The sequence below is a fragment of the Cheilinus undulatus genome, linkage group 19, assembly GCF_018320785.1.
Source record: "Cheilinus undulatus linkage group 19, ASM1832078v1, whole genome shotgun sequence".
In the NCBI taxonomy this organism is placed as follows: Eukaryota; Metazoa; Chordata; class Actinopteri; order Labriformes; family Labridae; genus Cheilinus; species Cheilinus undulatus.
This window is the reverse complement of record NC_054883.1, coordinates 33070375-33097196: the sequence shown is the minus strand read 5'-3', so window position 1 is coordinate 33097196 and position 26822 is coordinate 33070375. Positions and strand designations below refer to the sequence as shown.

At 39.1% G+C, this 26822-nt stretch overlaps 2 protein-coding genes across 7 annotated transcripts in view; both read right to left on the bottom strand.

Moving 5' to 3' along the window:
• Nucleotides 1–9242, bottom strand: part of LOC121527168 (ribosomal protein S6 kinase alpha-3) — an 84947-nt gene extending 75705 nt beyond the window's left edge. For both annotated transcript variants that reach the window (XM_041813961.1, XM_041813962.1), the window contains exon 1: nt 8796–9242. In XM_041813961.1, the coding sequence (XP_041669895.1) occupies nt 8796–8858 (63 nt within the window). In that variant the 5' untranslated portion in view covers nt 8859–9242. The remainder of the gene's footprint in view (nt 1–8795) is intronic.
• Nucleotides 9243–11570: 2328 nt separating this feature from the next.
• Nucleotides 11571–25461, bottom strand: pdha1b (pyruvate dehydrogenase E1 subunit alpha 1b). 5 transcript variants are annotated; one of them, XM_041813888.1, is made up of 13 exons: nt 25302–25461; nt 23525–23545; nt 22424–22579; nt 19829–19894; nt 19486–19659; nt 19073–19199; nt 18886–18977; nt 18653–18745; nt 18404–18559; nt 16827–16898; nt 16472–16539; nt 15971–16079; nt 11571–13923 (listed from the first exon to the last, which is right to left on the bottom strand). In XM_041813888.1, exons 1-13 carry the CDS (start codon nt 25359–25361, stop codon nt 13759–13761), a joined length of 1359 nt encoding a protein of 452 aa, XP_041669822.1. In that variant the 5' UTR covers nt 25362–25461; the 3' UTR covers nt 11571–13758. The 5 variants fall into 5 exon arrangements, with proteins under 5 accessions (XP_041669822.1, XP_041669825.1, XP_041669823.1 ...); XM_041813891.1 differs by lacking the exon at nt 22424–22579; XM_041813889.1 differs by lacking the exon at nt 23525–23545.
• Nucleotides 25462–26822: the final 1361 nt, after the last annotated feature.

The following is a 26822-nucleotide window of genomic DNA, read 5'->3' as shown; positions in this document are numbered from 1 at the left end:
AATTAGTTGTGAAACGATCTTTCAAATGTTTTCACATTTGCTTTTCCAGGCTTTTGTTACCCCATCCCTACTTTTTTGAGATGTGTTGCTGCCATCAAATTCAAAATGAACTAATGTTTTTCATGAAATGGTAAAATGTCTCAGTGTAAATATCTGATATGTTGTTTACATTCTATTGTGATTAAAAGACAGGTTTATGAGACTTTGGAATCATTGACTTCTGTTATTATCTATATTTTACACAGTGCCCCAACTTTTTTGGAATTGGGGTTGTACATATTGTGGCTTTTTAATACATAACTCCACTTCTTTATTTAAAAAAAAAAAATCAAAAGTTGCGAGATAACAGATTTTTTGCCATGTGCATCAATTTAAAATGTGATTTTAAAAAATGTTGTTTTCTTGACTTCTTTATGAATTTTGCAAAAAACAAGACCCTCGAATACTGATTGCTTTTTAACTGTCCTACCTTTGTTGGTTTGGTAATTGCACCTATTGGTTTTCTTTTTACAATTTCTCCACACCGAGGACAGAAGCTAAATAAACCTGAGAGTCCTGAGTGTAAATGTGTAGGCTCTAGCTGAGGCTCATTTACAGCTAAAAATGATTCCATCACAGTCAGAAAATGACAAATAAGTAATGAGCACTTTCAGCCCTGGAGGCATTTCAACACTTCCCGTCCTGTTCTTCTGATGGACTTTAATGTTCAGTATAAAAACATTAAAGCTTTTAGCCGCTGATCTGCACACATCTATGTTTCCACATTATAGCAGATGAGTGCAGCCCCTCTCTGCTGTCTGTGCTGAATGATCTTCCCTTCAGGGCAAAAAGCTCACAGAAGCATCTCTCCTTCATTTCACAACTTCAAAACACACTCCTTTGTTTGTGACAGTGTGTGTTTTCTTTTTGTCCAGCGGTGGCCTAGAAAAAAAAAGCCTGTATGACGGCTTACGCTCAGCTATCAGACGCATCGCTGCACAGTGACACGCTGAAGACAGGGTTAAGACAGTCATAACACTGAGTTGGGTTGTGACAGCACCAGAAACTTCTATGCAATACTAATAAAGATCAGATAATATTGGAATCTGATTCAGTTCCAGAGAATAAAAAATTTAAGTCCCATGCATCCAATATCTTCTCTTGAATAACCAGGAAAAGAGTCTTCAGTACTGAAATGGTGCAGAAGTATTTGCTCTATTCAAACTATGTGCTCTCTCCTTTTCTCACGGCAGCTTTACATAAAGCACTTTATTTTCACTACTGATAACAAAAAATGTGGCTGCAGAGCAAATTCCCCTCAGGGTACAAGAAAGTTGGAGCTGAAGTTCAAGTTCAAGTTATTACTGTGACTTTAGACTAATGCCTTATTCCTGCAGAATAACTATTATCTGCAGACCTCTGGTCATTTATGAACTTCCCCTGATGTCAGCGTTTGGCACGGTGCATTCACACAGGATAGGTGAAGTCTGTAATGTACTCAAATTTACAGACATTTCTGAAGGAAAACATAAGGGTGCTGCATGGCTGCAGCAATAAAAATGCACAATTATTCTGTATTTCCAAATCGAATACAAAAAAAATGCAATGTCGTGCACATCATGTACCGCAGGTGACATTTTCATCATGTGTCCTATACCTACTGTTGACCCCATGTTAAATATGAACCTCTCCTGTTACTTTCAAGAGCTTTTATGCAGTTGATGCTGTGAATATTATTGTGTGCTCTATTCATTTTAGATCATCCACAACAAACCTCCTCACAGAGATCAGCTGTTGTAGCCTTACCATTGAATGTTGAGCAACACATTTCAAATCAGAAATTGTGTTATGCATGTAATATGCGGCTGAATAATACTGATATAAGACAAAGCGGTTGAGTTGGGATATTGCATATCTACCTGCACAGCTTACTTGTTTTAAATTAAAGATTCTCTTCAACAAAAATTGCACTCCATAAAGTGTATTTACTAAACAGTACAGATGCTCTGGATTCATGGATGAATTTCACATAATGAGGGAGAAAAGCGGTTAAGGGTACCAGTCCTGCTTGGTGTTAAAAGCCATCCTAGAACACTTTACAAGTAGCTCACACAAACCAGGAAGGGCAATACTGGACAAATAATCCCAGTCTTTCCAAGTGAGGATGGACAAATGTACAGTCATATGCAGAACTTGCAGGCATGTAGGGTGCTAAGGATTCAAGTCAAGCTTGGCACATGTCAACACACCAGCATCACTCAAGAGCAAAGGTCAAGCTCGATGGCATCTCTTGTCTGGGCTTTTCCCCCCTGGTTATACACCTGGAGACCAACGGTGGCTTTCAGGCCCCTGGAACCAGGTTTGTGGCAATCCTGCTACCTGCCCAGACAATACCCTGTAGACTCGATTATATTACCTTTAGTAATATGCAAGGACATCCAGAGCACCACCGGGGTTGTGTCAATCCTCCTTCTCGCCTGGTGCCCTCAGGCAGCTTACTCACCACATCTTCGCCTTACTTCAGCCTGCACAGTGCTATATTTGAAGCCATGCTTTTGTATACGGGTGAGACACTTATGCATGCCAGTACAAGTTGTGTCTACACATCCAATCCAGTCTGGATGAATGCATCTCAGACCACCTCTGTATCCAGTCTGAGCCATCAGATATCCAATCTGTTTTCAGTATGCACTGAGCTATAACACAGTTACTGCAAAGAGAGAAAAAGATCTATATTATGATATAAATGTCAGGTCATATCGCCCACTTTTAGCGTCAATCACTGAGCAACATTAGTCATACAGTTTTAAAAATGTTGTACATAAAATAATCAAAGGTTGACATTTTTGACATCCTCTGAGCCGGGACGACAGCGAGGTTAAAAGAGGTCATGAGTGAAAAGCAACGAACAGGTAGGGGCCTGTTAGAAGGAGAAAAGCTGGCAGTGAGTCAGAGCATTTTTCAGCCTGAATCAGGACTGATTATTCACTATCTGCCCACAGAGTGACATACTCAGCCCTGTGACACCTCATACAGGAAGTGGACACACACAGACGTAAGCTCTTCCTGAATCATGCGACCCGGTTTGGCTCCACCTCTTCGCTCATTATCAGGATTCAAAAACTTGTAGGAAGGAGGAAAAAAATAAAAAAACAGACACAGGAGCTCTTTTTGTTTCAATCTGGGAAAGACAAGGCCTCTTTTCGAGGAACAATCACACTGACTGTTAAAATCTTTAGCTTCAGATCACTGCAGAGGATTTCCCTCACTGACTGACTGTTTTATTCTGAAACAGAAACAACTAAAAACATCCTCCAATGTGCAGGGATTTTGTGACTAATGTCACCTTGAGGTAATTCAACACTGAGCACCATTTTAGGCCCCATTAGTGTTCTTGGGAAGCATTTATGTAACCTCATTACAACATTATCATCCAGCCAAAACAATCCCCACAACAATCTGGGTAATCTACAAATAATTTCTGTCATTTTTCTTCTAAAAATAACTCACATTCACTGCCAGCAGCTCTTTAACTGTGAGGAATTCCTTTTGATTCGAGTAATATGTTTTTTTAAAAGTTAAATATTTAAAGTTTTTTGACTCTGGGTGTGAGAAAATAAGACTTGATTGAAACTTAGATTCAACACAATATGTGAAATCGGTCCAAATATATCTTTAGCCTGTAAAAATGCCAGTTTAATGCAAAACAGTATGTTCATTTATATGCAGTCAATACGTAATGCTTTTTGCATGAATTATTGCATCAATGTGGTGTGGCATGGAGGCGATCAGCCTGTGGCACTGCGGTGGTGTTATGCTGCCCAGATTGTTTGATACCAGCCTTCTCAGCTTGTCTGTGTTTTTGGGTCTGGCGTCTCTCATCCTCCTCTTGACAATACTCCAGAGATTCTCAACAGTGTTCAGGTCTGGTGAGTTTCTTGCCGATGAAGCTCAGTAATACCATGGTCAGCAAACCAGCTTTTGATACTTTAGGGAGTGTGGACAGGTGCCAAATCTTGCTGGAAAATGAAATCAGCATCTCTCTGTGGCTTCTCAGCAGATGGAAGCATGAAGGGCCCTAAAATTTCCTGGTAGACGGTGGACAGCGTTGACTCTGGACTTGATAAAGACCAGTGGACCAACAGCAGCAGATGACATGGCACCCCAAACCATCACTAGCCGTTTTAACACAGAGATTCTGCAATAAAGGTGAAAAGGAATGCCCGTCTCTGTTCCTCAACGAGCAATTCACACAAAGGTGTAACAGAGCCGTGCACGCCCGAGCTTACACACACACACTCCGGCGTCCCGTAATCAGATGGCAGACGCTGCCCAAGCTGCTGCTTTCAACGAAACTTGAAACTCTGGATTTCTCGGTTCAAAACTTTGTATTTTCTAAATGAAATATGGGGAAAATAACATGAACATTCATTTTGATCGATTAGATCCAATAGACTTTTTTCCTCCATGTTTCTGAATTGAAGGTCTGACTTTAAGCAGTGTCACAGCGCACGTATACACATCGGAGGTTGGAAAATTCAGAGTACTGAGCTCACTTGAACACATCATGGAACTTTTCAGATGCTGTTGTGAGCAGAGATTTGTCTGCTCTCTCCTCTCCTGTACAGAGTGTGATCAGCTCTCTAACCTCGCAGTCTCTCCAGTTAATCTACATTATTCTTTGTTTTATCCCTCTGTTGTTTTCTCTGATGAAATGCCGCTCGATTAAACCACGCTGGTTTTTAAATCTCCTGTTTATGAAGACAGCAGCGCACACTTGGCATTGTGGAATGCCATGACGTCCTTTCAGACTAGTTGCGGAGAAGTCTGTTACGGTTCTGATACTACTTCTCGATCCGGATCAGAGGTGGGGCAAGGTCGACCTCCCATTGCGGAACGGTCGCTTTCATACAGAACAGCGTTGCGGAAAGAAGGCGTAACAGACACAGAAAAGAGAGGCAGTGTGAAAGTAGCTACTGACTGTAGGGACTTCAAGCACTGAAGGATTCTGTACCTGTCGCTTCCGCCTTCATACTCTGGGACCTTAATTTCCGAATTAATTGCAAAATTTACTTTCATCTGCAAAGACAACTTTGGACCACTGAACAACAGTCCAGTCCATTTTCTCCTTATCCCAGGACTCTGATGATATTGCCTCTGGTTCAGGAGTGGCTTGACACAAGGGTAGACAGTTGTAGCCAAATTCCTTGATACGTCTGTGTGCCCTGGCTCTTGATGAACTGACTCCAGCCTCAGTCCACTCCTTCTGGAGCTCCCCTGAATTCTTGAATTGGTCCGGCTCGACAATCCTCTCAAGGCTGCAGCTATCCCTGTTGATTGTGCATCTTTGTCTACAACACTTTTCCCCTTCAATCAACTCTCTATTACCATGCTTTGATACAGCACTCTGAACAGTCATGATCTTTAGCAGTGGCCTTCTGTGGCTTACCTTCCTTGTGGAGGGTGTCAATGATCATGTTCTGGCCGTCTGTCAAGTCAGCAGTCTTCCCCATGACTGTGTAGTGAACCAAACTACAGGTTCAGGAAACCTTTGCAGGTAGTTAATTAGAGTGGGACACCACTGTTAGTTTACAATATTGATCTTTTTCATAGTATTCTTCTTTTCACTTTTTGAATTGAAATACTGAAATAAATCATTTCCATGTCATTCTAATATATTGAGATGCACCTGTATAATAAATTGTTACCTACATTTTACTCTTTCCTTCACTATATTAAGGGTTATTTGACTTCACAATTGACTGGTATCCGGTCTGTTACTCAGCTGTCATCTCCCCGATCCAAGCTCTTTTTACACTGCAGGTCATCCCTACCCATCCACATCTTTTCACTCCATATTCACTCAGCTAGACGGCAGTATCAGTATTAACAACATGGGGTTAAGTGTCAGAATAGTACACAATGACATGGTTTAAATCTCTCAAAATGCCAACATTTCTCTTTGATTGCAAAAGTGAAAAGCGTTTGTCCAACAGGTCGCCTCTTCTTCTCCAAATCAACATTTAGGTGTACAGGACACCAGTATTGAGTCTGTCACCAGGGCTGATATCACTGATACCAATTATGAAAAGATGATCTGGTCAGCAATGCATGCATAGAATCCATGATAAGCTACACAATACAATGTATGATAGACACCATCATATGATTACAATACAATACATAACATAATGAAAAACATGCCAATGCATGACACTCTTAAACTTCATTCAAAATTGAAATAAATCTTTCCTGAACCTGAATGCTGCCTAAAATCAGCTGTTTGCAGCATTAAAAATAGATCTGCAGACCTGGTGACGTGGTATCAATAAAAACAAAGGCACTTAATGAACAAACACCATAAAACTGTGCGGCATATACTAATCACATCAAACACATACTGCACAAGTCTCCCATAATGCACAGCTGCCTGTTTACAGAGTTGAAAACCTCATTAAGTGTAATTCTACCAGCTGCTGCTGATGCCAAGACTCGCAACTTAATTGAGCATCTAATTAACCATACACTGCATTATCCTATACATTACAAAGCATTAATTACACCTAATTACTCATCTACCATAGCACTGCCCTTTAATATAGCTCATATTCATATCTTATTACATTTGGAGATAATTAGCTGTAGTTTATAATGATAAACTTTATTTTTAAACCCATATTTGCTGTATCAGTCCTTTAAACTTCCTAGATGGAATTATTGTACATTAGTAAGCCTGTAAGGCTGAACAGTTATCTAAATCAGCTGTAATTGATTGATAATGCTTTTATTGCTCCGTACTCCACTCTGTAGAGTGAATTTGCATCACTTAAGATAATGTTATGCCGGTTTTATGAAGTTATTGAGCAGCCTTTCCCAAACTTCAGTGCGCTGCGGGCTGATTTGTGACCTGAAAATCTTCTGGGGACCCTTTTACAGCCATAACATGAGTCTCAAGTATTACCCTTTTAGGTTTACTTGATGCACAATATTATCGATATCAGTATTGGCAGATATCAAAATTTCTGCTGATATTAATAAACAGTATTTTGACTGTGAATGTCAGCATATATCAACTGTAAATTTTTGTTGTTTACTGATAAATTAGTGGAGTTTAGGCGGGGCCAACAGACCTATGTCAGTTGAGGTCTAATTCTTAATTCATCCTCATTCTTTTAACTTTAAAGTTTGTTTTGGGGACTAATGTTAGTTTCTTAGTTCATCCTCAAAACTTGAAGTGTGTTCAAAGGACTGAATTTGCAGGTCTGTAAAACATATTTAAATATCAGCATCGTATCAGCTGAAAAGTATCTGTAAATACTGGCATATTGAATATTGCAAAAGTCTAATATCCTGCATCCCTATTTACTTCATAAACAGAGGGTTTGAAATCAAATGCCCACTGATAAGAAGTAATCAAGTACAATAAATGAGCCATCAGCGCTTACTTTGTATAAAGAGGCATCTGCGAAGTCACCTATATTTTCTTTTCTAATTTCCATGCATGCTGTAACTCCATAAACCCTCCATAAACAGTAATGCAGAATAGCTGAAGGTTTAATGGAGGGTCATCAGTTAATTCAGCACCAGTGAAACCATGACACCCGTTCTGTGCAACAGACAAGAAACATTTAAAGGTGAAGTGTAGGTTAAATATTTGGCTGTGTTTTGTTACTTTTCAAACTTAAACAAAAGCAGGTAAAAGTGTAATCAAGTATAACATAAAAATCACTTAAAACTTTATTAGTATTTTATAAACTATATGCATGGTTTTTAAATGAGGTAAAAAGCCTCTCACAGCCCACCTGAAGTGCCTGCAGGGCCCAGCAGTGGGGAGCACTGTTAAAGAGCATTTCTTGAAATAAATTTGAGTTAAAATCACATATTAGCCCTTTAATGCCACGTTCAGAAGCATTATAAGACAGATAAAGGGATTTATATCAAATATTTTGAGGCTTTTGGAGCCAAGTGAGAGAATTCAGTGTATTTTTTAACAAATCAAATACTGTAAATGGCTACTGCAATACCAGACTTTTAAGCCTCATTACCATAGAAGTAAAAAAATATATAATGAAATCGTTTCTATAACAATACAACAAAAATGTAATAGTCCTAGACACCCAGTTTGGGATGATTTTGTTTTGTTTTTAATCAGTGATAATTGCTGACAAACTCCTGCACACCGTCTTATTTTTTCTAAGCTGACGTATATTTACTTATTAGTGTTTGCATATAAGAAATTACAATTTATATGAGCAAGGACAGTAATAATATTATGTGTTTATATGTATGTGTATATATATATATATATATATATATATATATATATATAAACATTGTAGTTGCTCATAAACATTGATATTGTCTCTGTCACAACATATTGTCAATGTTTTGTGCAATTTAGACTGTGATTTCTCAATTTTAGGCCTGAAGAAATATTTTTTTAAGCATCGCTACTTAATTAAGTACTTTTTTCATAGATATAGAGAGATTATAAAGTTTTATTGATATGGGGTATTACAAAATGTAAAGCACTGACACTAAAACCCAACTAAAGTACAGCTCATTTTGTTGGGTTTTAGTGCCTTTAAGGATACTTCTGTGTAATATGAACCACTATATTCGCAGTGTTTCTTTATTTTGTAGTGCCCAGTGAAGTTAAAGTGTATTTAGATCTGATTTGCTGCAGCTGTCACTGCTGTTTTATGGTGACTCTCAGCCAGGTGGGGTTTACTACTACCTGTCCACAGCCATACTGAAAGTGACTTGTCAGTTAAGAGGACAAATCAAAGTCTGTGAGTGTTTGGATCAGGTCTCACCTCTCCAGCTGTCCCCCCCAGCGGCATCTTCTGCCAGGGATCCGCCAACTGAGCCAGAGGCATCTTTCTCTTCTTCTGCCTCTACTTTTATTTCTTCTTCTTTTATTCCTCTTTTCTGCTCCGAGTTTGTCGTCCCTCCCTCGGTCGACACTTTGAGTCCACCCGGCTTCTCCCTTCTTCTTACTTTTCTGGTTTAAGTCTGTTTTGGTTCTTTTCGCGGCTCCGTTTCCTCACACCTCTCTGTTTTAGAACCGAACCGCCCGCGGAGCTCACCGACAGATCGAGCCGAGCAGAGCCGAGCAAACACCTACTGATTCCGGATCTGCTGTGGCGCTGAGCCCGCCCCTTCCTCCGTGGAGACAAACATGAGAGACTGAGGAGGAGGAGGACGCCCTTTTTCGGAAACTGATTGACTCAACACACACTTATCTCCCAATCTGCTTCTCTCGCTCTGCCGCTCTCCCTCTCTCTCACTCACTTCCGTTCTTTCCCAATATGGCGGCCGGTGTCGGCTTACCTGTCTGTCAGATCGCTTCGTCACGCTGACGTCACGTCAGGAGGCGGAATGCTTCATAAAGCTTAGGTAATGAGAAAAGTTCAGTTCGCTTAACTAGGACATGGGCTAAAGTTTAAAAGTTAGGGGTCAGATTTAAACAAATCAATAAATGAATTATAACTTTATTAATGAAATATATTCAGACAACAATTAGTAGTAACAAAACTAATATTACCTAAAATAACAATAAGTAACCTGTTAATACGGAGAGGGTATACACAATATCACTGAACACTGAATAACTGAACACTAAAATTAACTTAAATAATCACACATATAAAGACTGATATAATCTAAAAATTACCAGTAGTGAATGAAAATATTATTTGGATTATTTAGTAGTATAAATGCTGAGATTTTTTTTTTTAAACATTAGTACTGCAAAGGCTCTTTAAGTTACTTGTGGCAAAAACAACGAAAACATATTTCACATTACATTTTAAAAAATGTTGGGTGGCAAAGCAGCTTTCAGTGGGTATTGCAAAAAGTCCATGCCCTACAGCCTGAAGCAGACATAAATCTTTGATATTTTTTACCCCATTTTATAGATATAATGTGTAAATTTTAGTTGTTTTCTCAACATCTTGAATTTTTATGTACTTTTATTAGGATAATTAACTTTTTTGTTTTGTTTTGTTTTGTTTTTTTGTTTTTTTTTTTACCATGGAAGCAGCTTAATCTTGCAAGATCCACCAACCTAAAAGTAAATGACATTCGAGGAAACAAAATAAAATAAAAACTATAAATGCAATTATTTTCAGGGCTTCTGTAATGATGTTCTTTTTGAATGTTTGTTTTGTCCTTCCTCTGTTCCGTCGTGTTTTTTTCTTCTATAATTTAAGGTCCAAGCTGCAATTTCTCATGAATTGGGTTTGTGATTTTACATCAAGTGGTGGTGGACCCTAAGACTAGACCTGTTCATAGCCAGCGCCTTAGAGAACCAGTAATGGGCCAAGTCTTCTAAAAAGGATCATTTTTAAAAGGGAACAGTAAAGGGATCTAAATGTGTGTATATCAAGCCTAAACACTTAAGCAGATCTTATAGTCATTGGAATGTTTGAATTGACAAATTTTCTTTGACTGATAAAATAAGAGCACACCTGTGTTATTCCAAACCTGCTGTTCAGCTGTAATACTTTGCTGACTGTTAATAGTGCCAGTTAATTTTACAGCATGATGCTGACACCTAGTGGTCACATATGGTGTTAAGAACATTTGTATTACAAAAGAGGCATACAAACTTATTATTTGAGGGCAGCATTCAGAAAAATATAAGGATGACAGGGCCCCTGTGATATCCTTCCCTTTTAGAGTGTTAAAGTTAGTAAAACCAGTCTAGGTCTAAAATATATCTTACCGATTGAACGACAGCCTACATCACAGCTCTTCATTATTGGCTGGCAAGATGAATAGCCGATCATTGTTAAGTATTTCAGGGAAGCAAATCAGATCTCAGAAGGGTCCTGGTCAGCTGTAACAATCACAGGATCAGCCCCCTGGTTGGTTGGGATGAAAAGGACACTCATCTCAACATACAGCCAATGAGAGCAATCCATCATGCTACATGCTGCTGTAATCATTTAGTCTTTATTCAACAGGGCGTAATAAATTAAGAACTTTATTAAATTATTTTAGTTATCAATATGTTAAACATGTACCCTGCTGGCTCAGTTTTTTCTGAAAAATTATGTCAGTTTTCTTTTAAGAATTGACACAGCCACATTGTCAAGTATAGAAACTAAAAAGCACAACACAGTCAAGCATGTTTTATTACAGGCCATATTTTATTTTATTTGTAGAATTTGCTGTGAGCTGATGGAGCACATTTGACCCCAAGTCAATGGTTCCAGTGCATGGGCTAACTGAGGCGTAAGGCCAAGGCCTCAGCGCCTAAGCCCTAAAAGGGGGCCTCATAGATTGGATTGTGTAATTTATATATATAAAAAAAACAACAACTACAAAATGCTAATATACAGCATAAACTAATGAGATTATAATGATGGTGATGTTAAGTCAATTATGCCCACCAACCATATTTTGGACACTTATTCTAAAAATATGCTCAAACCTTCAACACTTTTACTTTAAAGGGAATAATTTAACCTTAACTAGAACGTGCTGTTTTAAGTTTTAAGTTTGACTTTTGTCATACTGTGACACTCTGGTGCAGCCCTGCAACTGACGAGACAGACACCAAAAACCCAAACACAGAAACCTTCTTCCTTCTTTTTTTCTGCATTTATTTTACAGCCAAACATCATCTCAGTTCAACAGACACACTAACAGTCGAGTAAAGCTTCATTTCTGTACGTAGAGTGCAGTAACAGTAAACTTTAGAGTAAATAACAAAGAGGTAAGTGTAACACAAGATTCAGTCAGAGCTGCTGCTGCTGGTTTCACCTCTTCAGAATCTAAAACACGATAGGAGTTCCACATTTTAGTGCATCTTTATGTTTTAAACCAAAACCACAAAGTCATAGTATTGCATTCATTTACCAACAGGAAAGAAATACCAGCAAAGTAAAACCCTTATAATGCTATCTGACACCACTGATCAGAAATTCTCATCGAAGTAAAGCCCTATAACTCAACATAAATACACACACACCCTCAAACCAGCAGTGGAGGATATAGTCAAATATTTCAACTGCAGAATAAATAACTTTTTTTAGCTGCAAATGTCATATAAGCATCAAAATATGCATAAAAGTGCTCAAATTAAAATGACTTTTCATGAGGGAAGGCCAATGTCAGCATGATGTATATTTTTAAAATCCATATATTAATATAGTGATATTGGCAACACAAATAACACGTGACTTAAGTAGAAGCAGCTGCAGTGCAAATATAAAACTATCAAAAGGGGTTTGCATGTCTAAATGTATGTTCACATACTTTTGACAAAGTTTATTTTGTTCTGATTTTATTTGTTTTGCTGCAGTGCACCATGGGAAAGGAGACCTCAGTCTCAGCAGGTCCTAGCTGCTAAACTAAAAGATCAAAAGAAAATAACAGGAGTATTACTTCAGTGTTGTAGCAGGTAAAGGTGAGACCATTACACTCAGATGTGTAGCTTAACCTGTTTAATAGTGCCTAAAAACATTAACAGTAGGGCTGTCATATGGTTAAAATTTCAATCATAGTTAATCTGAATCTCTGGGGTAAATTGTAGTAAACCTTCCCTTTTTGCCACCTTTTGAAATTCAACAGTTTTGCTTTTAAAACTATTGTTTCATTTTAGATTTATTCTTAGACGTGCTTTTATTTTAAAAGGAAAAAAGGAACTATAGGTTCTATATAGGTATTAAGATCATAAAATGAACTTTAACGCAGAAAAAGGAACTTGTAATAGATTGAAAAAGAACCAAGGGAACAGTTTAAAGATTTGTCCAACAAGCTGTCTGAGATTTTTAAAGTGAAATGAGACATTTGGATGCAGTGGTGGTTTAGATCACTGTGGCGATGAAAGAGACAATAAATCGTGAGATTAATCACGATTTAAAAGGAGAATGCACCAATTATGGGCCTTAATAAATCACAATTTGCTCATTAATGCTGACAGCCCTCGTTAAAACAATAATAGTTAATTTAATGCTTCTGTTGCTTATATTTTAGTGATAAAGCTGCAGAAAATTATTTTAAAAAACTGAATTTTAATTACAAAGTATTCTGTTCCTCTCACAGTTTCAAACTCGTTTTGTTCATATTGCTCTGTTGCGCATTTCCAGCTTTTTTACAAGAAACATACTGATTCCTTCCTATTACTTTTTTGCAGTTTGGTCTGAGACGGTGGTGCAGGGGGTATCACTGTCACCTCACACAAAGATAAAGTGTTTTAGCTCTATAGAAGGAGAACATCTTTTTCCCATGAGACTGTCATGTTGAACGTACAAACCAGCTTCTTTCCTCAAGTTTTTTGAGATTTGCAGGTTCCTAGTCACCAAAAGGTTCTTTACCCGTTATTCCATGTCTTGAAGATTCAAAAGCAGGGGAAATGCTAGAATGCTACCAAAAGTTCGAGGAACAAACAGGAAAACAGGACAGCGACGTTTTGTGCGTATATTTTGCAGCCCTGAAATAATTCAAACATGAGGTGCACACAGAGCACGCTTTAACACTCAGCAGCACAGAGAGGCTCGACGACAGTGCAACACCAGACTGGACAGATGAACAACTGAAGTGACAAAAACATCTTAAATATTTCTCTATAAAACTCTAAATAAATAAAACTGGCAGGTTTCAGGTCGAAGCTGAATCCTGTTAAGGTGCGGAATGATCTAGAATCGAGGAAGGAGCTGCTGAGCGTCGATTTTAAAGTCACGGTGAGGGTGCAGCTGCAGGACTCAGAGGGTTGGAGTGTTTGGATATATCTGTGTGTGAAGGTGCATGGGTGTGAGGGGTTTGAGTCTAGCTGACGGACTTGAGCGTGGACCAGCGGTGAGTCCCGCGGACCTCTAGCGGTGGGTTGTTGCTGAAGATGTGGTTGCAGAGATCTTCCAGCGGTGGCTCTGGATCTGAAGTTGCAAACTGAGCGGCTTCCTCTACCTCCTTACGGATTGCAACATCGATTTCCTGATGAGACAGAGAAGATTTGTGTTAAGCCAAGCAGCTATGCATGACATTTTTCAACATCATTGTGTGATCAAAAACGTGGCTATAATAAATGCACAGCTATCTCCACTTTGTAAAACAAGCCAAAAAAAGCTAAGTTGAGTGATGGATTATTCTACGGATTCAACAATTCTATATTGATCTGCCTTAGATTATTTTTTTTTATATGACAACACTGGGAGGCTTTTTGAAGGGCTTGAACTCAAAAGCAGGTCCAGAAGTCCTTCTCATTTTTTTTTTTGGATGCTTTTTTATCCACCATGGGAACCTCATTAAAATTCTAAATACTCATCTTAGTTATTGGAATAAATTTTGGTGTTTGACTGACGTTTGCTTATGCCTTCAGGGGCCCTTTGTGTATGAGGCCCCAATTCAATTTGTTTCTATCCTTCACTGAGAGGCTGTGAAACACGCAGATGAAAGAAAAACAAAGAAGCCTGTCAAAAAAAGACTGATAAAAACAACAGAGGATGACAGGAATGACTGGGAAGGAATTCAACTTCCGCAAAAGATAAATTCTGTTGCCCTGTCTTGACTGTAGCCTGGTGTTCACATCAAATTTAAGTTAATCATCCAAATATGTGCTTAAACATATGTATGACCTTACAATCTCAAGATTTTCACCATAAATGATGCACTCCTCAGCTGTCTCTCTTACATCTGAAATTAAAGATCAGCTCCTTAGTTTTGAAACACTTAACTCTAAAAAGTTCTCATCACACCCAGGAATTAAATCAGGTAAAGCCTTTCTGTGATCTGACACTAGACCTTGGAGGAAGCATAGCAAAGCTGTATGGGCTTAAAATTTTACAGGTGACTGCCTTCCCGCATGCTCCTGCAAGCATTGGTGTACATAATAAAGAGGAGGGGAGAGAGGACACGCCCTTGTGGTAAATCGATGGATGTGTTTAGGTGAAAAGCCATTTACAGACTCCCCATGAGCTCTGTTTGTCAGAAAACTGGGTGACTGCCCAACTTTGGTTGAAGGTAACACCTACTATGGGTATTCTCAATAGGGATGTTCTGATTCTATTTTTTCCCCTTCCCTATACCGATTCCGATACCAAGGTGTTGGGTATCAGCTGATACCGAGTACTGATCCGGTGTTAACTTTCTGGACTGACTGTTCAGACTAGCAAATTAATTTAGACCTATATTTGACTCAGAACATGGCAGAACAACAATAATACAGGGGGCTGAATCACAGGCTCTATCTATCTCTTGCTCCATTATGCTCTATTCAGGCAGCATGATGTGATTACGGAACAGCCTGCCATTGGCTGACAGAGCCTCACAGAGGGTAAACAATAGGACGGTCAGCAAGCTAGCACTAATAAATGATTGTAATTGGATTCAATGGATAAAAATAAGACTTCCAATATCAGGTTTACTGGTGTTAATTTAATCATTAAAATTCCAAAAAGTCACACGAGTTCCAGGCTCGCTGAAAATGCTGCTGCAAGGGATTCAAAGGCATCAATAGCATTAATGGGAAGGCACCATGGCTAGCTTTAAGAGGAAAAACAAGTAAGAGGCAACGATTTATGATTCAAAAGTTATTCAACGTGTGTTAAACTGTGTCACTTCTTGTCGTGTACGAGAGAGCCGGTCTAAAAGGCACATTCAGAGAAAAACCGTCATGCAGCTACCAATCTTTTCTGCTGCAGCGGGTCCTTTGGTTCTTCTTCACTGATCTAAAAATGGTAGCTCGTGCATGCAGTGTTTTCTGGCAGTGAAGAAGAATTGATTTCCAGTTTACACTGCTAATAGCATGGCTAAATGCAGCAAAATATAAAGCTAAACCAAAGCTAAATGGATCGGTGCATAAGCTCATGTACTTGCTAATACAAATACCTGCATTTTAAGAAGTATCGGACGCATTTCCCATACTGGTATCAGAATGAGAAAAACTCTAATCCTCAACACTGTAAGTGGGCAAGTAAATTTTAAAAACATTTATAGCCACTAGATTTATGTGTGATTTACTTGTGTTTATGCTTTTGTTCACCTTGAGCTCCTCTGCAGAGGCCATGTTGTTGCTGAGCATGCGGTCCTTCAGCATGGTGATGGGGTCACTCTTACTGCGAACTTCCTGAATCTCTTCACGGGTGCGGTAGCTGCAGGAAGTGAAATCACAGTCAGCTGCTACACTTCTGTATGCCACAAATATCTTTTAATGTGCACTGATAGATGCTGGATGCAATGCACTAAATCAGAACACAATCAAAAGATGTTCCTCTGCATGAAGCTGTATGAAAAGTATGAAGCAGCCAGCATTTTCATTTTGACTTTTCTCTTCTACAGTCTTCTGAGCAGCTGTTCCCTCCAACTTAACCAGCTGATGTTATAGACAGATACATTTTTACACTGAAATGTTGCGCCTTAGACTGAGATGGATGTATAACACAGCGATCCCTGTACTCAGAGGTTAACCAGACTTGAATTAGACACACAACAACAAAAGAAGTTGTTTGGAGGTGCACAGGTTGACAAGTTAATGATTTCTTACCTGACACCCGGGTCACTCATGCTGTGTCCATGGTAACGGTACGTCTGCAGCTCCATCACAATAGGTCCCTGGGATGTAGACATGTTATTCTCACAGTTCATTTAAACACCCCAATGCCCAGAGAAACCCTGCTGCTTTTCAGCACTTATAGATTTAACTCACTCTGTACCCATAACCTCACACTGCATTCTTTTAGAGGATCAAACTATTTTTAAGTTAAAGAACAATGTTTCAAGCCAAAGAATTTCATCATAACTAGGAGAAAACTTTGTCTACAGACAAAAATAATGATCCCCAAGCTTTCCACCAGCTTGTTTACTTTACATGAGTATTCTGAATTCTGTTCTTAGCTCACCTTTCCAGATCTGCAGTAGTCTGCAGCAAACTTTGTGGCCTCTCTGACACATAGAACGTCCATCCCATCCACCTAAAGATGGGGAAAAGAAGAGGATATGGTCATGAGACAAACAAGCCTTAAAGACAACAGTGATTAAGTTAACATGCATTCATAAAAGCACATCTGATTAAATCTTCTAACAGTGTAATTGTCTGCAGTATCATACATGAGCATCAGACAGCTGTATGGATGCTCACACCTGCAACTGCCAGGATGGATCGTCAGCCTCCTGTTATAATCTCGGTCTGAACAGGCCAGCTGCAGCGTACGGCCAACAGAGACACTGCAGCTTCAGCCCAGGACCCAAAAGTTTAACTACAACTGATTAAGCATAAAAAACGACATTAAAGAGGAGTTCTGCTCTTTAGAGCCCAAAATACACGTGCATCTCAAAAGACTGAATATCATAAAAAAACTCATTTCTTCCTGTGATTTAACTCAAGAAGTGAAACTTCCATTTATTCTTGATTTATCACATACAAAGTGATATATTTCAGAGGTTTTTATATTTTAATCTTGATGATCACAGCTTACAGCTCACAAAAAATATACAAATCCACCATCTTCAAATATTAGAATATTACAAAGCATCAGTCCAAAAACAATTTCTCATACAGGAATGTTGACCTTCTAGAAAATTCTGCTCTCTAATGCACTCAGTTATTGTTTGAAGCTCCTTTGCAAAAATTACTGCTCTGATAGCAGCCTGCGGCTTGTATGGATTGTTGAGTCTTGTGTCTCTCATCTTCTCAGATTCTCTATGGGGTTCAAGTCAGGCCAGTTGGCTGGCCAATCAAACACAGTAACACCATGGTCAGTGAACCAGTTTCTAGTAGTATTAGATTCACTGTGGACAGGTGAAGAGGAAACCAGTATCTCCATAAAGCTTCTCAGCAGATGGAAGCATGAAGAGCTCTAAAATCTCCTGGTAAACAGCCGACAACGTTGACAATCACTGACTGTGGAAACCAAAAACACTGGATTCCTATTGCTTTAGAATCTAGGCCTCTCTGATCTTCCCCCAGACTCTGGGACCTTGATTTACAAATTAATTAAAAATTTACTTTCTTCTGACAACAGGACTTTAGACCACTGAGGAACAGTCCAGTTCTTGTTTTCCTTAGCCAAGGTGAGATGATGATGTTGTCTGGGTTTCCAGACTGGCTTGTCACCAAGATCACCCCACTTGTAGTTCATTTCCTGGACATGTCTGTGTGGTGGCTCTTGATCCACTGACTCCAGTCTCAGCCCACTCCTTGTGAAGCCCCCCTTCTTGAGTTCTTGAAGTTCTTGAATCTGCTCTGTTTGACATTCCTCTGAAGGCTAAGCTCATCCCAGTTACTTGTGCACCTTTTCTTACTAGACTTTTCCCTTCAGTCATACTGAACTTTGAATGAGATTAATCTCAACTTTTTCACGATATTCAATTTTCTTAGATGTACCTGTATATCAATGCATGTCCTAGGTTTAAAAATCTGAACTTCTTCTACAAACAGAGCTGAGATTCATCCTGTAGCTTCATGTTTGTGTCTCACTCTGATTCCTGGTATGAAGTCTCCTCTCTTGTAGTAGTCGGTGCTAGCTGACGCTCTCTCCACCGACGTCCCCATGCCGTACTTGTTGTTCTCACAGATGAAGATGCACGGCAGCTTCCACAGGGCGGCCATGTTGAAAGACTCAAACAGCTGACCCTGATGGATGGGAGCACAACGAGTTGAGCTTTAATGAACATATGAATGAGTACTGTGTGACTATCTGGGTAAAGACAACAGGAGGATGTTTACCTGATTGGCTGCTCCGTCTCCGTACAGTGTGACACACACCTGATTGTTGCCTTGGTACTGACAGGCCAGAGCGATGCCAGCACCCAAAGGGACCTGAACAAGTCACAGCAGAGGTTTTTAATCAGAAGATGATCTTGTATCACGACTTTTTAATTGTTAATAATTATGCCAAGTCAAGATTTAAAACTGTGGTGCAGCTTACTTTACATATGTAAATGCTTTTCTGTTCTTACCTGCGCTCCCACGATGCCGTTCCCCCCATAAAACTGAGGAGCGTACATGTGCATTGAGCCTCCTTTGCCTTTTGCCACACCCCCTTTACGACCTGTAGAATAAAGGTGGATGAAATAAATACAAACGTAGATTAAATAAATGTTGAAATCATCTACGCAGTTTCAGATTTGATACTTTTTATCTCACCTGTTAGCTCTGCCAGGATCGTTTTGACGGGCACTCCACGGGTGTAGGTGTAGCCGTGGGCTCTGTAGGCGGTGATCAGGTGATCAGTGGGGTTGATGGCTGCCTCAATGCCTGCTGCACATGCTTCCTGCAGGGAAGACACTAGGACTGTCATGTTGCCATTAATCTATACTTTAAAAAGGAATTAGTAAACATCATGTGACCCAAGGGGCAAAGATCAATCTATGTTGATTTTTGACAGCATGCATCACTTTTTCTTCTCTCTTGGGTCCTGGGAGCATTCTGCTTTTCTTAGGTACATGTAGGGGGGGCACCAAAGAAAAAAAATGGTTGGAAAACACTGAATTGAGGAATCATTAGAGCCTCAAGTCAAGACTTCTTTCAGTAGAAACCTAGAATATTTTTGCTCTAACCTGTCCATCATACAGGTGACAGAATCCTCTGATGATCTTCTGTTTGTAGAGCTGATCAGCCTTCAGCTCCATTCTCCTCACAGTCTGCATGACCCGGTAATACTCCAGACCCTGCTCCCGAGTCAGCTCCGCCTGCACTGGAGGACCCTCCTCCAGACGGTGTACGTCGCATTTCTACCACATAGGAAGACAAAGACCGAAAAAACTTTATTTACTGCACATGTTTGCATGAGTTAGTATACAGTCTATTGACTCTGCTTGCAAGATAAGTTTTGCTTATTTGTTATTCAGTACAGTCACTTTTCAGTTTCTTCATTCTACTGTTTGATTTGTTTTGACCCACCTTGATGTCAAATGTGGCCTGAGGGGTGAAGTCAGCAAAGGAACGGGAGACCACGACTCTGGCCCCCTGGTGATCAAAAACACAGAGAAAAAATACAGTTTTATAAAACCATACAAAGACTATAATCACTAATAAGAAGGAAACACAAATCTTTGACAGACAGTGTGATCTACTCTCCTCTTCACAGTACATGGAGGTAAGGATGGCTACAGGGGGAAGGGAGGGGGAAAAAAAATAATCAGGTTTTCAGGTTTGAACTCACTCTGGTCTATTACCAGCTACCTCTGTGGAGGTCACTAACAAGGTGAAATGGTAAAAAAAAAAAAACTGAAATGAGGCTGTGAATTTTTATCCAGAAAAGGCAAAGAAAACAAGGTTTCAGTTGTCTCAAAAGTCAACTTCTTGGTAGGGCTGGGGGATAAAATAAATCATTACAGGATAAAATAAATCAATACAGGATAGATGAGTAAATAAAATGGCAAACTTCAGAAGGTATTACTGATTCTATGGAATGCTCTAACAGCCATAAAAATAAAGAAAGTAACTCAGCAGGTTTATCTTATTATCAGGTCATTTCTTTGTCTTGACTCCAAAATACAGAACTGGCCAGCTACACTCTATGGACAAAAGTATTCAACTGTATTTACAGCTTTAACAGCCTCAACTCTTCTTGGCAGAATGGATTAGAAGGCCTGGCTCACAGTCTCTATTCCAGTTCATCCCAAAGTTGCTGGATGGAGTTGAGGTCAGGGCTCTGTGTGGGCCAGTCAAGTTCTTCCACACTGAACTCATTAAACCATGTCTTTATAGTCCTTCCTTATGAACTGGGGCAGTCATGTCGGAATAGAAAAGGGCCTTCCCCAAACTTTTTCCACACAGTTGGAAGCAGAGCATCGTCCAAAATGTATTGGTGTGCTGAAGCTTTAAGACTGGCCCTCACTGGAGATAAGGGGCCTAGCTCAAACCCTGGAAAACAGCCTCATACCATTATCCCTTCTCCACCAAACTTCACAGTGGAGACAAAGCAGCCAGGAAGGTACTGTTCTGCTGGATTCACCAAACTTGGTGATGTTTGGCCAGTTTTAGTGTTAACATTAATGCCAGTGGAAGTTTAGAACTCTTCAGCTATGAAATCAGCAGAGTTGGCCACTTTTACGCTTCATGTGCCTTAGCAGTTGTTGACCCTGCTCTGTGATTTTTTGTGGTCTTCTGCTTTGTGGCTGAGTCACTGAGCACTTCAGAATGACCCATTTAGGACCACAAATGTTTCAACAACAGGAGCGGCTAAATACTTTTGTCCATATAGTGTATGTGAAACAGTCTATCTGGCATGTCAGCTTAGAAAAATTATACATATATATTTGAAAATAAACTCAGATCATAGTGAAACATCTCTCTTAAATGCTGTGGACAGAACTGGTCAATGTTAGCAGGTAAAGCTTGTCCTGCAGATTAAACAGGAGAAGATGCAGACACCAGTAAAGCCAGGCGTATAGTGTGCAATTTCCAGACAATTCAGACACAAGTTTTTAGTTGCACAACTCACTTGGAAGTCAGGCCAGCTGCTCCTGACTTGATATTTTGGACATAAGACTGCACAGACTCTATAGTGAAAGCAGAGCAAAAATGCCAACTTTGGGCTTTTTTTTTTTTGTTAACGTCAGACAGTATTTTCAATTACCATGAAACAGTGGTAAAATGTCTCACCTCATGTGCACATTTGCACTAATTAGAAAATTCTTAAATTATCTTATCTACCTCATATATACATCTAAAAGCCTTTAAACCTAGACTCCAGATTTGAATCTAAAGCCCAGGCATTTTTTTAAATATCCAGAGTGCATTATCAATATGAGCTGGATAAATATGTGCAAGATGTGCCACATGGGTGTAAATTATACTGTCAATACTACTAGTTTGAGGTCATTTTCTAATGCAAACCTTGATATTTTTAAAAATGTGTCTTGTCGGAACGTTCATTGTACTACTTCCAACTTTTGTTTGCTCAAAATCTCTTGAATGTTAAAGCAAAAGAGGTATGTAACTAAAATATTCCTCGATACTGAAGTGGATCAAATTGAATCGTGAATCGAACTTGGACCTAGTGAATCTGAATCAATTCAGGCAATGGCAATACTCAGCCCTAACTGTTATAGAGTCTGCCTGAAATCACACAGTGTACGCTCAGCTTAAAAAGACCTTCAGCCTATATTAAATATACATATAGAAACACTTGATTTTAAAGAACAGTCATGCATGTTTGAAACTGTTAGCAATAGCTCAGAGGATGTTGTAGACTTCTGACTCTTAAAGAGAAACCATCAGAGAGAAAGACTCACAAATCATACTCAGTCAGCCCTTATTTTAACAGTAGATAGGTAAAAAGATAACACATTCATCTGTGATTTCAAGCATTTTCCAGAAAACACCAGAAACATTCAGAAAGAGTCTAGAAATATAAAGTAGGAGCAAACAGAGAGGTTATTTTCTTTAAACTAACATTAAAACGAGCCACAGCGGCTCAGACAGACAGCTGAAGGTCCCAGTCCCCATTAGTGATCAGGCAGACATGGAGGATGCTGCTCGTGTTCTTACTGGTCTGTCTAGCTGGTCGCTCTGGCTGCTAACTAACTCAGCAGCAGGCGCTCTAGCACTGACTGGTGGTGGTTTAGGTGGTTGCCGCTGGGTCTGTGCCAAGGCGGGCGCTGCCGGCGACGTTACATTCACGTACTCTGACAGGTCAATCAGCAACTGGGGAGCACAGGAGCCAACCAATCAGAGCACAGCACAGCACAGCCAGAGGAGTTCTAAAGGGGGTACAGGTGAGGAGACGTCTACAGGTGACAACAGGAGCAGCTACATGGAAAATGAACACAGACAGACAGGACAACCTCTGTATGCTAGAGGCTAGAAACACGCAGGGAACAACAGCCCAACAGTGTCTACTTCTGATATTTAGGCACCATTGGCACAACATAAAACTCTTAGATACTGGAGGGCTTTACAGTAACATTAATAAGGAGGCAGGGTAAGGTCAAACCCAATTATCAATTAATCAATCATCCTTCTACTCATTGAATACCTCGTCTTTGTGCTGTATTCACTCAAATATGTTAAAAAGGATTTGCAAATCATGGTTCTTTTTTTAACCATATTTTACATAACGTCCCAGCTTTTATCTTCATCCTAATATTAGCATTCAGGAAAAAAATTAAGCAAAAACCTTCATTTATCCAGCAAAATAAGAAAGAACTATTTAATGTCATATATCAGTGTTCCCTCAGGGTGGTAACTTTTAAGATTTAAAGTTATCGTGAACGCTGAGGGACAAAAACAACCCGACTTGTTGTGCCAATGGGAAATATCCCTGGGATGTCTTTTAGACTGTGCTACCACTGTTCAGTAAATTTCACCATAAATAACATCATTGTGACAAGAAAATTAAATAATAAGCAATGCATGTTTGGAATGTGCATTTACAATAAACCAAAGAATTCAGAGAGATAATTTAACCAAAAACAGAGCTACTATTGTGATCCATTGGCTGTGTGATAATATTAAAGTCTGTTATCATTTTAACCATTAAAACATTTAGTTTTTACATCAAAAAGCACTTTAGAAGAGCTTTTTTTGACAAAATAAGGAACTATAGAAGCAGACCTACACAAAAGATCAGCTGAGCATGGAGCTTCTTACCTCAGACACTGTTTGGGCCCCCTACAGTTCAGGCGAGGGAGAAGGGGAGAGGAAGGAGAAAAGCAAGAAATAAATAGGGATTGTTGTGTCTCTGTGATTGTGTTAGAGAGTGAAGATGGAAGAGGGAAAGAGCCAAAGCAAAAGTGCTGATTTCAAACACAAAGCTGCAGAAAGAACAGGGCTCCTACAGTCACAGTGGATAGAACTTTTCTTTTCGCTGATACAATTTTCATTACATTACACTTTAAGATCTAAATGATCAAATATAAAACCAGCTTTATTCATTTCCAGTGACTGCAGGATCTCTGCTGATTATGAAACACCCAAACAAAGGCACACAAGCTGCTGCCAGTGCTTCGGCTCAGAAAACTGAATGTGGATGTACTGATGTGTTTCAGTCAGACCTACATATCTTATCCCCTAAAATACAGTTAACTTTCTCCTGTCGGACATTGGGACAAAATCGAAAACAATAACTGATGTAAAAGGAGGAAGTGGAGTGGACTTAACAACAAAGAAATTCTTTAACTTTTGGCCCATAAACACTGTGCGGTTGTCCAAGATCCCCCGTTTGTTACAGTCTAATAAGGTTTGTTTCTCAAAATTGTACTTGACTTTATTCTCAAAGACAGCATTATTTTTTTCCTTCACTCCTAGCCATAATCCTTGTCTGTAGATATAACTACTCAGTTCTTTAAATGCGTTTACCTTTTCCTTTAATTTGAGAAGATTCACAAAGCTGCAGTTTTACTTCTACTTAAGTTACTTTTAATTAAAGTAACACAACTTTTTAGGGATGGGTATCTGTGCCAAGTCTCAGTACTCATACTCACACAACGTTGCAGAAACTGGACTTGTTACCATTTTAAATAATAATGTTATTCTCTCATTATGTTTTTATGTCATCAAGTTGGAGCCATATCTGTTTGTTGATTATTAATATAAATGAGGATGACAAAAGTAGAAGAGAATGAAACCTATGCACCAATCAACAGTTAAGGAGGAATGAAGAACATGTATCATTTATATGGTATTATCAAGTGCTCATATTTGTACTCAGTAGCAGTACCCAAGTATTTGTACTTTTGGTAAAATGTGGTATCAGTGCGTCCGTAGTAATTTTATTTAAGTACAATATTGTTGTACTTTTCCATCATTTGAGATATTTTTTTCCATAAGCTGTAATCATCACGATTAGAACGGCAAAATTTTTTTACTTTCATGTGAAATAAATCTAGAATATATTAAAGTCCCCTTCTTTTAATCAGATTATAGGGAAAGATGTACTTATTCCACACTAATCTAATTATGTTAGACGAACCGGTCTGTTTTCACATGAACTTTACTGACACTTTAAATACACATAGGTCTGCTTTGATCACCTCAGTACATCTCCATCTGTTTTAATAAGATAAACCATCACAATAACCCAAAAAGGGCAGAAAAATACAGAGAAAATCAAAGTTTACAGACAGAAAGGAAGGAAAGAACAATTGCGACGACACCGAGCGGCTGTAGGTATTTGGTTAAAAACAGCAGGTCCCTTTATCATTCAGATTAATCATTCACCGAAAAACAGGCACTAAAGATGGGGTTTATCTGAATGAGACATGCAGACAGCCGAGCAGGAGTCAAACTAGCCTCCAAAGCTAATGTTCTGTCCGTTTACAAGGTCAGCCTCATAACCAAACATCAGCACAGAGCTAACAGTTAGCATCCACCAGTCCAGCCTAGTTAAACCAGTCCAAAGCTCGAAGGTTCCCCGCAGACCACTCACCACATTCCTGCCAGTGATCCGGCAAAGTGCGTTAGAGATAATGGTTAACATATTTTGCATGCTACTGAACGACGACCCGGCTCTGGAGGGATTAAAGGGTGTTAATTCGCGCAGCAGGCTGCTAATTCCGTGTTAGTGTCCGTCCGATGGAAGTCGCCGGCGAAGAACTGGCGGAATCAGAGAAACGTTCCTCCTGGGTTTTATAGCTGACGAAAGCCCAATTAAAATTCAGTTTATTAAAAAAAATTAAAAGTTTGTAATAAAACACACGTTAATACACCTTTACAATACTTGTTACTATATTCGTAAGAATTTTGCTTAAAAAACGGCACCTTTCTTGAATTTATCAATTATTTACATACAAAAAAGGATTAATGGACGTTGACATCACAAGAAACAACCTTTTTGCTAAGCTTTTTGGCAGATAACAAGCACTTCATTTCAAAATCCCTGGGATATTTTGATATTTATATTACAAAAAAATAGGGCACTACAAGAATCCATTTGCCTCTACTATTGTTTTATTTTTCATTTGCTTATATTTGTTTGTGTTCCGGCTACATTCTCTTCAGATTAAATTGTCTAATATGCCTTGTAACGCCATACACTTTTACCTACAATTCAACAAAAAGATGCCATGAAGTCAAAGGAACAATTACTTCTCTTACCAAGACCTTTCTCCCCTGATTGCTCAGTTTGGCTGGGAGACCAGCTCTCGGAAGAGTCCTGGTTGTGCCAAACTTCCTCTATTTGAGAATTCTGGAGGCCACTGTACTCTTGGGAACCTTCAGGGCAGCAGAATTTTTTTTGTAGCCTTCCCCAGATCTGTGCCTGTCAACAATCCTGTCTCTGAGCTCTACAGGCAGTTCCTTTGACCCCATGGCTTGGTTTGTGCTCTGATTGTCAGCTGTGGGGGTTTCTATAGAGAGGTGTATGTCTTTCCAGATCATGTCCAATCAGTTTAATTGAGCACAGGTGAACTCCTATTAAGGTGTAGAAACATCTCAGCAAAGATCCAGAGAAATGGGAGAAACGTGAGCTAAATTTACAGTGTTTTTGCAAAAAGTCTGAATACTTATGCCAATGTCATATTTCTTTTTGTAATTTTTCAATAAATCTGCAAAAAAAAATCACTTTATCATGATAGGGTACAGAGTGTAGATTTTTTCAACTGTAGCTGAAAAGTGGAGGGCGTCTCAATACTTTCTGAATGCACTGTATGCCAATAGATTACATTTCCAGTGATAAGGATTAAATACAAGTTTTTATCTTGAGGTCTTGAGTTATTTATCATCAAAACAAAAACCAGTGGTTCTGTTTTGAGACAAAGAAGAGAAAAATCTCAAGAAATCTGCTGAAATTGAGCTGTTATGGTAAAATATAGCAATATAAAATGTGTGGATATATTGGCATTACTTTTTCTATAATTAAGTTTCTTTTAATCAGATTTAACACAAAAAATAATACATGAAACAAAAAGAATTCAAGGTTTGACTTTGAATTTAAATAACATTCACCCAT

Excerpts from the sequence above, each read along its gene's own strand:
- pdha1b (XM_041813888.1), bottom strand. The coding sequence starts at position 25,361 with ATGCAAAATATGTTAACCATTATCTCTAACGCACTTTGCCGGATCACT. Across the intron at positions 18,560-18,652 it reads GAGACGGAGCAGCCAATCAG|GGTCAGCTGTTTGAGTCTTT; the intron begins GTAAACATCCTC and ends CCCATCCATCAG. Across the intron at positions 16,540-16,826 it reads ACTACTGCAGATCTGGAAAG|GGACCTATTGTGATGGAGCT; the intron begins GTGAGCTAAGAA and ends TCTACATCCCAG.